We start from the raw sequence: 13,291 nt of genomic DNA, 5'->3' as shown, positions 1-13,291 counted from the left end.
AAATAGAACCAGATTAAAGCGAACCGGTCAGCAACTTTTTGCCCTTTCTGAGTGCAGCATAAAGTAGTGACACACGCTGATTTGTTGTCCCTTATGTGTGATAGATATGTCTTATTTGTTAACGTACAACTTTGCATCGTGCTTAGAGGAAGGAGTTCGGCGTATTCCTGAGCTGCTCCTTCCCTGCCCAGCCACCGATGATTGACAGCTTTCTTAACTTTACTGCACTCCTTCCTCCCAGCGTGAAGCAATGTTTAAACGGGAAGTTGTTTCCACAGGAAATCCCATAAATGTCTGATAGATGTGGGTTCCACCTCTGATGCCTTTTAGGATATTACACAGTAAAACTCGTAATGATATTAAAGGGAACCTGTCAGCAACTTTATACTGCCCTCTCATAAAGTAAGGACATAAGCGCTGATTTCAGCGGTCTGTCACTTGTTTGATAGTTATGTCATTTTTGTTGAAGGGGTTGCATCTTGACCGACATGTATCACCACAAACGTTTATGGTATATCCACTGGATCCCATCCTGCCTGATAAAGCAGCTGCTGACATCCAGGAAGAGCATCAGTGGACAGCAGGACGGGCTTCTGAAAACAGCCATGCTTACTGAGCTACGCTGTTTTCGTAACTCGCTGCGCTATTGATTCCGTCAGAAAAACGGAAACCTGCCGGAATGTTTATGAACGGAAACCATTACCAATGAAACAGAAGCTGTGGTTTCAGTTTGCCTTTCTGTTGCAGTGTTCACCCGACGGAAACCTCCGACAACCCCGGAAATTAAAGCCAACGCTGATGTGAACAGGCCCTTAGCCATTAGAAAGAGTGGGTTATCATGGCAGCCCAGGGGCCTAATGAAGGCCCCCCAGGTCTGCCTTCTCTCTGCTCCTCTGGCAGGGCTCAACAGGAGCCTGTAAAAATTGCAATACACTGCGATACATTAGTACAGCACAGCGAGATCTCGCTGTCAATGACCGCTTACAGCGTAATCTCGCGAGACTACGCCTGCTATGCTGTAAATCACAGAGACACTATAGAAGTGGTCAGGATTCAGAATACACATCACGTCCTGGCTGGAGGTTATGTATATTCATTATCAGGACACTGCAGTAATGTTATAGTGTGTGTATGAGGCTGCAGATATGAATGGAGAGAAGTGTATGACGCTGATTGGTCAGCGTCATACACTTCTCTCCACAACCAAACCGAAAAAGCAGCATGAATCAATATACCCAGATATAAAGTAAATTATATATATATAAGGTTCAATGGGTAGATTCAAAGGGTGTTAAACCCAAAGAGCATCACAACTGAATATATGTAACCGAAAAAAGAATGGATGCTGAGAAACGAAGAGATAGTGAAAAATACTTTATTGACATGAGATAAATAATACAATAATAATAAAGAATCCATAGACCAACAGTTAAAACAAGGAAACTCAACTGGGAATACCCCAAATATGCACAAATAAGATATGTGTGGGTCCCCCACTGAAGTAGTAAGTGTAGCTAGTACAAGTGACTATAATTGACTATAATGTAAGTTTTGTAGATGATAGTACCCAGTAGATGTTTCAATTGTTGATTCTTGTTGACCATTGACATGTGCAGGTATTGCCCAATGTAAAACATAATATAGACACAAATAATGACTAGCAGATTCAAACAGTGTATAATGTTTGGTCAGTGTACAGACAAGGTACTGGGCGACATACATAGACTATGCAAGTAAAACGGTTAAACATGCATAGAAGAAATGAGAGAGATATGTTTAGAAACATAAATGGAACATAGTATGAAGTTCTAAGATACCCATGGTGAAAAACGGGAAGAGCCACAGTTGAGATCCACCCCAACGCGTGTTTCGGCGCAAATGCCTTCGCCTGGGGGTGGTGTTGGATTGAAGTCAGGGACTATTTATGTAGGAACAGACCAATGACCAGAGTCTGTTGCACCTGATATAGGTGCTGGATGATAAGATTGTCCGCCCTGTATACTTACAGGTCGCTGTCTCGTTGGACGGCAGAGAGGCCACGCCCACGAGAGCGTCAGCCGCGACGAGCCGGAGCCAGAAGCACGTGACTGCGTCAAGGAGACCCGGTCACGTGGATCAAGCAACCTGACCCGTCACAAGTGACGAAAACGGGGGCCGGCCTCCAACCACCAACGAGAGAGCGACACAGGGAATGAAGCAAGACAAAGTAGTGCTGATAAAAGGTTTAGCGTAAGAGGCAGTTTACACATATACAGTGCATAGATAACGAGATAGGTAGATAGTGAATATGGCAAACTAATGCACATATATGTATATATATATATATATAAAAATAGTATGGTATAAATCATTGTGAATGACTAACAAGGAGATGACGGAAAATAAATGAATAAAGGGCAGTGAATGAATTAAACCAATGTTAAAGTATGATAAAAACACTGATGCTGAAAAATGTGACGTGTAATGTATGGGTGAAGTGCAACTGAATTTATAATTATAAATGTAAAATAGAAGTAATAAACGGAGGATAAAGTATCCAAAATACAATATATTTAGCATCTGTGTGGATACACATATAGACCCTGGAAATAGTGGAGCAGAATGGAATGCGAGATGAATGAATTTAGGACATGGTGACATACAATTAAAAAAGGGGAAATATAACAGTAATACAAATATAGAGAAATTGTAATATATATATATATATATATATATATATATATATATATATATATATACAGCTGCCCATAAATATATAATAAATACATTTTTATTGAATGTACATATATAAATATATATACATATATCGATTACCATACTGCACGTATAAAAAGAATACTAAAGCTGTACACAAATAAATGATGATAAATATAAAATATAGGAATATATAAATAAATATAAATAGCTTTAATATAATGATGTAAAAGATAGAAAATAATGACTTTTTTTTTTTTTTAGATCTGTAGAACCAATTATATATATAGATATATATATAGATATATATATATATATAGATATAGATATAGATATATATATTAGATGATGAAAAAGGAGTGAATAAATATGTGTGCGCGCACACATAAAAGTGAAGCGATGTAGTAAAGGAGAAATGTGTATATAATTGTCAAAATACATGTTATCCGAAAGTAGCAAATTGGTGAAGTGATGGGATTGGTGATGCATATAAAGTGTGATGACGAAAAAAATTTGTAAATATGTATTTATGGGTGCAGTGGAAAAATATGTGGTAGGAGACCGTGAAGGATAAAAATTCAAAATGCAAGATATAGATGTCGTGCCAAAATAAAAATATGTGAAAGGTGAGGTAAGAATATGTAAGCATATAAATCTATATACATGCATATTGATAAAAAAAAAGTGAGGAGGATCAACTAGTGAATAGTTGAATACAGAGAAAAAAAAACAAGTGAATAAGCACGAAACGACAACATTTTTGAGCAGGGTACAGTGCAGAGGTTGATGTTAACAGATCTTCTGTGTATACAGTAAAGGATGGCTAAAACCAAGTGTATAATATGATGTCCTATCTGTACAAACCCAACCATATATTGTGATAAGTGACTATATGTTAAAAGGTACAGGTAAGTGAGTACAGTGTCAATATTAACACATGTGCTATTGCATGTATGCGAATGTACATACACCAAAATGTACGAAACACACATAAAAAGTCATATGGATTAGCAACAATATATATATATATATATATATATATATATATATATATATATATATATTAGATATAAAAGCAGTCACAGGGCAGAGATGACATCCAAGTTGTCCATGAGCGTCCCGAAGGAAAAAGGAAGAGACTTCAACAATTAAAATTGAAACGTTGACATGTTTCTCATCTGTGTAACGAGAAATGTAATTAGTAACAATCACAACAAATGAGTAAGTTAAAACAATAAAAACTAAAACCAACACCACTAAAAATGAGCTAGCAATCAGAGGAATGCAGAGAAACGGGTGGTTTCATTTAGACCTTTAGGGAAGACTGTTTGAGGTTTCCAGATCCATTTACACTCTTTCTGCAAAAGGAGTTTGAGGTCACCACCTCTCATATTGATATGATCAATACCTCTCACTTTCAAGAGTCTGGAGTCACATGCATGGTGGAGTCGAAAGTGTTTAGGAATCATTTTTAGTAGCTCCGCGTCAACTGCTGTTTTGGCATTCTCAATATCCCTAACATGTTCCCTAACACGGACATGTAGTTCTCGAGTGGTCATGCCTACATATATTTCGATATTGGGGCAGCTCAGGCAATCCCCACAAGGTTTACATCCCAATTTTGGGCCTTTAGTGCCAAAAGCTTTCCCCGGTTTAGTTGGTGTTAAGTAGCTATGTACTATAGAATCACGCAAATTGCGTGCTCTACGAAGTGCCATGGCAGGGTAATCAGGCAGCACCCTTTGCAATATTGGGTCAGTCAATAAAACCGGCCAAAATTTGCTCAGGGTGTTACGCATTTCCACCCAACGTGAATCCACCAACGAATCTCACCTTAGATTTATGTTGGTCTTTAATAGCCGTTTTAAGGAGGTGATCTCGTGGAGTTTGTTGGGCTCGATGACATGCTTTACGGATGTTCCGATAGCTGTAGCCCCTCTGGATAAACCTATCCTTTAGTTCCTCCGATCGGAGTTTAAAATCCTCAGTAGTTGAGCAGATTTTCTTCACCCAAAGAAATTGTCCAGTCGGAATTGCTTCGATTGTATGTCGGGGGTGTGAAGAAGTTGCATGCAGCAAGGAGTTAATTGATGTTGTTTTGCGATAGAGATCGGTCTGTAAAAAGCCGTTAGAATCTTTTTTAATCATCATATCCAAAAGTCCATACTCTGATAACTCCACTTATAAGTAAGGTCAATGTTGAGAGTATTGTGACGAAGTGTTTTGATGAACGATAGTAGTTCATCAGAAGTGCCCTGCCAGATCAAAAATGTCATCGATGAATCGGGCCCAGAAAAGAACCCGACTCATCCGTCATACTTTCGAGATTCAGCTGATTTGTTACTGAAAATCGATGGGATACATCTGGACTCTGACCATATTTTGGTCACGTGACGTTGAGTCCCTATACACAAGCATTCAACACCAGGATGGTTTATATGCAGTTGAGAACTTTCTATTGATGAGTAATGTTGAGAAAGAGGTCTCTCATTTAATCTTAACTTTGTTGGACTTCGTCCTTAAACATAATTTTTTTACTTTCAATGATTCCTTTACCTACAGCTCCAGGGAACGGCAATGGGGGCAGCTTGCGCTCCTTCTTATGCCAATTTGTTCCTGGGGCTCTGGGAAAGGGACCTCTTCCTGTCAGATCGTGTGCCATCGATGAGTCGGGTTCTTTTCTGGGCCCGATTCATCGATGACATGTTTTTTTTTTCCTCTGTATTCAACTATTCACTAGTTGATCCTCCTCACTTTTTTTATCAATATGCATGTATATATATTTATATGCTTACATATTCTTACCTCACCCCTCACATATTTTTATTTCGGCACGACATCTATATCTTGCATTTTGCATTTTTATCCTTCACGGTCTCCTACCACATATTATTTTTCCACTGCACCCATAAATACATATTTACACCTTTTTTCCGTCATCACACTTTATATGCATCACCAATCCCATCACTTCACCAATTTGCTACTTTCGGATAACATGTATTTTGACAATTATATACACATATTTCTCCTTTACTACATCGTTTCACTTTTATATGTGTGTGCACACATATTTATTCACTCCTTTTTCATCATCTATTATATATAATAGGTTATACAGATCTAAAAGATCATTATTTTCTATCTTTTACATCATTATATTAAAGCTATTTATTTATATATTCCTATACTTTATATTTATTGTCATTTATTTGTGTACAGCTTTAGTTTTCTTTTTATACGTGCAGTATGGTAATCGATATATGTATATATTTATATATGTACATTCAATGAAAATTTATTATATATTTATCAATCTTTATGGGCAGCTGTGTGTATGTATGTGTATATATATATATATATATATATATATATATATATATATATATATATATATATATATATATATATATATATATATATATATATATATATATATTACAATTTCTCTATATTTGTATTATGTTATATTCCCCCTTTTTTAACTTTTTAATTGTATGTTACCATGTCCTAAATTCATTCATCTCGCATTCCATTCTGCTCCGCTATTTCCAGGGTCTATATGTGTATCCACACAGATGCTAAATATATTGTATTTTGGATACTTTATCCTCCGTTTATTACTTCTATTTTACATTTATAATTATAAATTCAGTTGCACTTCTTCACCCATACATTACACGTCACATTTTTCAGCCTCAGTGTTTTTATCATACTTTAACATTGGTTTATTAATTCATTCAATGCCCTTTATTCATTTTCCGTCATCTCCTTGTTAGTCATTCACCATGATTTATACCATACTATTTTTATATATATACACATATATGTGCATTAGTTTGCCATATTCACTATCTACCTATCTCGTTATCTATGCACTGTATATGTGTAAACTGCCTCTTACGCTAAACCTTTTATCAGCACTACTTTGCCTTGCTTCATTCCCTGTGTCGCTCTCTCGTTGGTGGTTGGAGGCCGGCCCCCGTTTTCGTCACTTGTGACGTGTCAGGTTGCTTGATCCACGTGACCGGGTCTCCTTGACGCGGTCACGTGCTTCTGGCTCCGGCTCGTCGCGGCTGACGCTCTCGTGGGCGTGGCCTCTCTGCCGTCCAACGTGACAGCGACCTGTAAGTATACAGGGCGGACAATCTTATTATCCAGCACCTATATCAGGTGCAACAGACTCTGGTCATTGGTCTGTTCCTACATAAATAGTCCCTGACTTCAATCCAACACCACCCCCAGGCGAAGGCATTTGCGCCGAAACGCGCGTTGGGGTGGATCTCAACTGTGGCTCTTCCCGTTTTTCACCATGGGTATGTTAGAACTTCATACTATGTTCCATTTATTTTTCTAAACATATCTCTCTTATTTCTTCTGTGCATGTTTAACCGTTTTACTTGCATAGTCTATGTATGTTGCCCAGTACCTTGTCTGTACACTGACCAAACATTATCCACTGTTTGAATCTGCTAGTCATTATTTGTGTCTATATTCTGTTTTACATTGGGCCATACCTCCACATGTTTCAATTGTTGATTCTTGTTGACCATTGACATCTATTGGGTACTATCATCTACAAAACTTACATTATAGTCACTTGTACTAGCTATACTTACTACTTCAGTGGGGGACCCAAACATATCTTATTTGTGCATATTTGGGTTATTCCCAGTTGAGTTTCCTTGTTTTAACTGTTGGTCTATGGATTCTTTATTATTATTGTATTATCTCATGTCAATAAAGTATTTTTGTATTTTTCACTACCTCTTCGTTTCTCAGCATCCATTCTTTTTTCGGTTACACACTTCTCTCCACAACGCCCACTTGGTCATATAGTAAAACACGCCCAGTTGTCCATTGAGAAACTCATTAGCATAAAGCTAATATAGGTCATAACTCGGTCAAAAAACACTGCTGTAATCTACATTACAGCGCCAATCACATCATGTACAATATAGGCCACTTATGATGTGGTCACAGAACCTCTTTAACATGCAAAATCTTGGTGATGGTCAAATAGTCATGACTAGACATTGGAAAAGTGCTCACGCACCTGCATTGGAGGAACTGCTATTACTAATACCTCTTATGCATACGAAAACATAATAGCATATGGCAACTTCTCCTTTCCCACATTTACCAACATCTGGACTCACTGGACTGTTAGTCCTTTGTGTCAACAAGTCTAGTTGTAAGACGTCCATGTGAATAAACCTGCTCTATAACTAACTAAATTGTAGTGCACCGCTAGCTTTATGATTGTTGATTTTGTTTTTGTCTGTTTTTTCCAATTTATACCCTATACATGTGGCTCATGTTGGGGCTGTATATGGTTAACTGTAACTCTGATATGTTTGTACCTAAGCATTTATTCTTTCGTGTGAATATCAATAAAAAACTATTGAAACAAAAAGTAATTTGTACCAAAAAAATTGTACCAATAAAAACTACAGCTCGTTGCGCAAAAGATAGGCTCTCATACTACTGAATCAACGGAAAAACAGTTATGGCTTTCAGAATATGGCGACACAAAGCAATTTTTTTTTTTTAACAAATATTTTTTCTTTTGTAAAAGTAGTAAAATATTTTTTAAAAACTATATATGTTTGGAATCACCGTAATCGTATTGACCAGCAAAATAAAGTTAAGCTGCATGGTGAAAGACTTAAAAACAAAACATTTATGGTATTTTAACCCCTTAGTGACCACCAATACGCCTTTTAACGTTCGTCACTAAGGGGCCTTAGGCTAGGCTGACGCCTTTTCACGTTCGCCTAGTCTAAGTCCTGCATGGGTCTCCCGTGCAGGCTGGAGCCGGGGCTCAGCTGTCTGATGACAGCTGGGCTCCTGCTCCAACTCCCGCGATCGAAGTTTACTTCGATCGCGGCCGTTTAACCTGTTAAATGCCGCTGTCAATAGCGACCGCGGCATTTAACTTTGTTTACAGAGGGAGTGAGCTATCTCTGTCTCCCATCGGCGGCCCGCGAATGCAATCGCGGGTCTCCGATGGGGTGTCATGGCAGCCGGGGGCTTGATAAAAGCCCCTAGGTCTGCCCTGGACATATGCCTGTTAGGACGCGCCAGAGGCACGTCCTAACAGATTGGCTGTCAGATTTACACTGACAGGCAATAATGCTCTGGTATACGAAGTATACCAGAGCATTATAGCAGCGATCGGAATATCGCACAGTAAAGTCCCCTAGTGGGACTAATGAAATAAGTAATACATCTGAAATAAAGATTATTAATAAAAAGTACAGTAAAAAAAATCAATTTTTTTCCATAAAGTGGTTTTATTTAGTAAAAGTGTAAAAAAATAAATAAAAGTACACATATATGGTATCGCCGCGACCGTAATGACTCCATTAATAAAGTTAATATGTAATTTAAACCGCAAGGTGAACACCGTAAAAAAAAAACGCAAAAAACAATGGCGAAATTGCAATTTTTTTCCATTGCCCCCCAAAAAAGTAATAATAAAAATTAATCAATAAGTCCCATGCACCCCAAAACAGTACCAATCAAAACTACGTTTCGTCCCGCAAAAAACAAGTCGAAAAAATCACTACATTGATGGAAAAATAAAAAAAGTTACGGCTCCTGGAAAGCGACGATGCAAAAACAAATAATTTTAGTTCAAAAGTGTTTTTATTGTGCAAAAGTCGTAAAACATAAAAAACCTCTACATATGTGGTATCGCCGTAATCGTACCGACCCATAGAATAAAGGTAACATGTTATTTACGCCGCACAGTGAACGGCGTCAATTTAAAACCGCATAGAACAATGGTGGAATTTCAGGTTTTTTTAATAATCCCCCCCAAAAAAAGTAAATAAAAGTTAATAAAAAAATTATATGTACCCTAAAATGGTGCTATTAAAAAGTACAACTAATCCCGCAAAAAACAAGTCCTCATACAGCTATGTAGATGAAAAAATAAAAAAGTTATAGCTCTTTGAATGTGACTATAGAAAAACGAATAAAATAGCTTGGTCATTAGGGCCTAAAATGGGCTGGTCACTAAGGGGTTAAGTAGTGCCCATAGAAACTACAACTCTTCCCACAAAAAAATAAACCTTCACACTACTCCATTGACAGGAAAAATAACAAAGTTATGGCTCTTGGAGGGCGGGGAGTGAAAAATGAAAAATGGCTGTAAAGCCAAGAGGTTAATAAGAGTTTCACTGTGTAGTATCCTAAAAGAGGCATCATGCTGTGCACAAGCATGAAAATGAATTGTCTCATGATGTTAATGATTCTTGCTGTAAGTGTGTAAGTGCACAAAATTGATCCTAATTCCATGCATTAATTCACTGTATTTTAACGATATATATTGTGCTCCCACAAATATGAACATTTGAAAATTCACTGAAGTGATAAATGAGTAAAATGTATAATTTTTATTTCATAGCTATCTAAAAACAGGGGTACAATCACCACTGTGAAAAGCCCAACCGTGTATTTAAAAACGTATTAAACAGAATACTCCCAGTCCTAGTTCGTTTGCAAACCCTTTGTGACTGGGTATGTAAACAGAGATATCAAAATATGGAATCCGCGTATAACATTGGTAAAGCAGTGGTTTGGACCCTCGTTCACACAGGAGCCTGCGTTAACCGCACCAGATTCTCCCAATGTACAGATGCACAACAATGCCACTGCCCCCTACGCAAAATTCCCTCACTTCACCCGACCCTACGCGTTTCTATACTTATCAGGGGTCTGTCAGTCTGGCCAGGATGCCAGCGATATATCTTCAGCAGCAGGTATTCTACTGCACAACACGGAAGCATGCACGCATAGATGTCAGCAACCACTGCTTTGCCAATGTTATACGCTGATTCCATATTTTGATATCTCTGTTTACATACCCAGTCACAAAGGGTTCGCAAACGAACTAGGACTGGGAGTATTGTGTTTAATAAGTTTTTAAATACACGGTTGGGCTTTTCACAGTGGTGATTGTACCCCTGTTTTTAGATAGCTATGAAATAAAAATTATACATTTTACTCATTTATCACTTCAGTAATTCCATGCATTGCCAGTACTTATACTGCTAAGTGCATATGTGAATAACAAACCCACTTAGTATTTTATTTATATATATATATATATATATATATATATATATATATATATATATATATATATACTATTTTTATTTTATTTTTTTTACAATATTCAAGATTGCTCATTGAATGAGAACTTTTTTATTTTTTAATGTCTCATTAGAAGACACCGCTCTTATAGTTGAATTACCAGTACTGATTTTCATCCTCTGGAAGTAAAAAAAATTAAGGTTCCTATTCACTGACTACAAGCAGAGATCTTGAAAGCTGTAAATAATTGATACACGAAGAGTATTACAAAAATTGCAAAACTTTTATATAAAACCAAACAAAAAAGCTTTGTATGCAGCAACTAGAATACCCCTAAAAGGACACGGCCAATTTTGGCCTTGAGGACAGAGCAATTTTTTTACATTTCCCCTCTTTGCATCCCGACGCTCATAACTCTATTATTTTTTGTACGACGTAGTTGTATGAGACGAGTAGGTACCTTTTTTGGTACAAATACATTATAGTTTAATTTCTATAAATTTTTATTTTGGCGAAAATGCAGAAAAAAATCAGTTCTGCTGCAGTTTTAATATATATTTTTTTTTACACCATACACCGATCATCATAAATAATGTTATACATTTGTTGTACAGGTTGTTACGGTCGTGGCGATACCAAATATGTCTATTATTTCATGTTTTGGGACTTCTATTTTAAAATGTTTATTTATTATAAAAAATGTGTGTTTCTGTGTATTTTATTTACTTTTTATTTATTTATCATTAATATTTTTTTTTACATTCATTGAACTTTTTTTTTAATCCCATAAAGGGATTTATCATTTTGATTTTGATTTTGTAATTGTAATGTACTGGCATAGATCTATATGCCAGTACATTAGCCTGTTACTGATTATACACAGGCAGTTGTTAGGGCATACCTCAGTATGCCCTAAGAACAGGAAATATGTTCAGACAGCCCTGGGGTCCTTCAATGGACCCTGGGCTGTCTAGCCATATGAGTTGTGGGCTTTAATCGCGTCAGTTATTTTCTGTCACGCAATCAATGTGCAGGCCCCCCTCTTTGAACGCCGCAATTTGCTTTCATCGCGGCGTTCAAAGGGTTAACAGCGGAGAGAAGATGTTTCTCTCCTCTCCGCTGTCAGAGCGGGGCCGTGGCTGTGTATTACAGCCGTTGCCCCGCTCTCGATCGTGCGCACAGACGGCTGTCACACAGGACGAGAATGCTCGTCCTAATGCGCAAAGTACTCGCCGCTCAGGACGAGCATTCTCGTCCTGCGTCTTCAACCAGTTAAGTAAGAACCTCTTTAACAATCTATTTCAAATTTTCTTCTCATACGTTTGTTGGTGTCATTTTTTTTACCCAGTTAACCTTCCCAGTTTTGTATAACGCACCAAAGCTTGGATCTGAAATTTAAATCTACCCTACCGGTGTATCATAGGATTCTTGATGTCTCTGTACAGCACAAAATAATGTACTTCTTTTACAGATGCAAAACTCCATCCGTGAGCACAGAGATGGCGGCAATGCTGGTGGTGTTTTCAACCGATACAATGTCATCAGGGTATGTCATAAAGTGCTGTTATTCTGTAGCACCGTATCTTTTCAGTTTTATCAGTTTTCTAATATAACTTTTTATTATCTTCTATCGAATACATGCAAAATTGTAATAGAACTAGTACTGTAACCATGTTTGAAGTAGACTCTATATTATGCTTTGCACCAGGTGTACATAAAGTGATACTGTATATTTGGAATTCGGGTTGGATTAGCATGTTGTAACTAGTCCAAGATCTGGTTAATTGTGTTGCCTCTTAACCCCTTCCCGACATTTGCCGTACATGTACGTCATGGAAAGTACTGACTTCCCGCATCTTGCCGTACATGTACGCCAAATGTTTGGGACCGGCTCAGAAGCTGAGCCGGTCCCATCATCACCGGATCTCAGCTGTATCTTACAGCTGACATCCGGCTGTAACGGCGGGGACCGAAATTAGCTTCGATCCCCGCCATTAACCCCTTAAATGCAGCGCTCAAACGCGATCGCTGCACTTAAGGTGTTTTCAGCTCATCGGAACCCCAGTAATGAAATTGCCGGGGTTCCGGTGGCTGCAATGGCAACCGGAGGCCTAATACTGGCCTCCCGGTCTGCCTAGCACCGAAGCCGGTCAAGATCCGCCCGGCGGCGGAGCCTGATCGGCTTCCGTAGCTGTCGGCAAGATGGCGCCGGGTCAGGAGCTGATCCGGCGTCATCAGCGGTGGAAGTCAGCTGTACTGTACAGCTGACATCCACCTGTAACGGCAGGAACCGGAGCTAGCTCCGATCCCTGCCATTAACCCCTTCGATGCAGCAATCGAAAGCGATTGCTGCATCGTAGCGGTTACTAGCAGATCGCCAGCCCTGACAGGCAATCGGGACTGGCGACTGCTGTTATGGCAACAGGAGACACAATGGTCTCCTGCTCTGCCATTACGGAAGCCGATTTAGGCCCCGCCGGGAGGCGAAGCCTAA

At 38.3% G+C, this 13,291-nt stretch overlaps 1 protein-coding gene across 5 annotated transcripts in view; it reads left to right on the top strand.

Moving 5' to 3' along the window:
- Nucleotides 1-13,291, top strand: part of TNKS (tankyrase) — a 253,487-nt gene that overhangs the window by 222,673 nt on the left and 17,523 nt on the right. For all 5 annotated transcript variants that reach the window (XM_075862262.1, XM_075862280.1, XM_075862253.1 and 2 more), the window contains one exon: nt 12,269-12,343. In XM_075862262.1, the coding sequence (XP_075718377.1) occupies nt 12,269-12,343 (75 nt within the window). The remainder of the gene's footprint in view (nt 1-12,268; nt 12,344-13,291) is intronic.

Source organism: Rhinoderma darwinii, chromosome 1, assembly GCF_050947455.1.
Source record: "Rhinoderma darwinii isolate aRhiDar2 chromosome 1, aRhiDar2.hap1, whole genome shotgun sequence".
Classification (NCBI taxonomy): domain Eukaryota; kingdom Metazoa; phylum Chordata; class Amphibia; order Anura; family Rhinodermatidae; genus Rhinoderma; species Rhinoderma darwinii.
The sequence above is the reverse complement of the archived record's forward strand: the minus strand, read 5'-3'. Positions and strand labels throughout refer to the sequence as shown.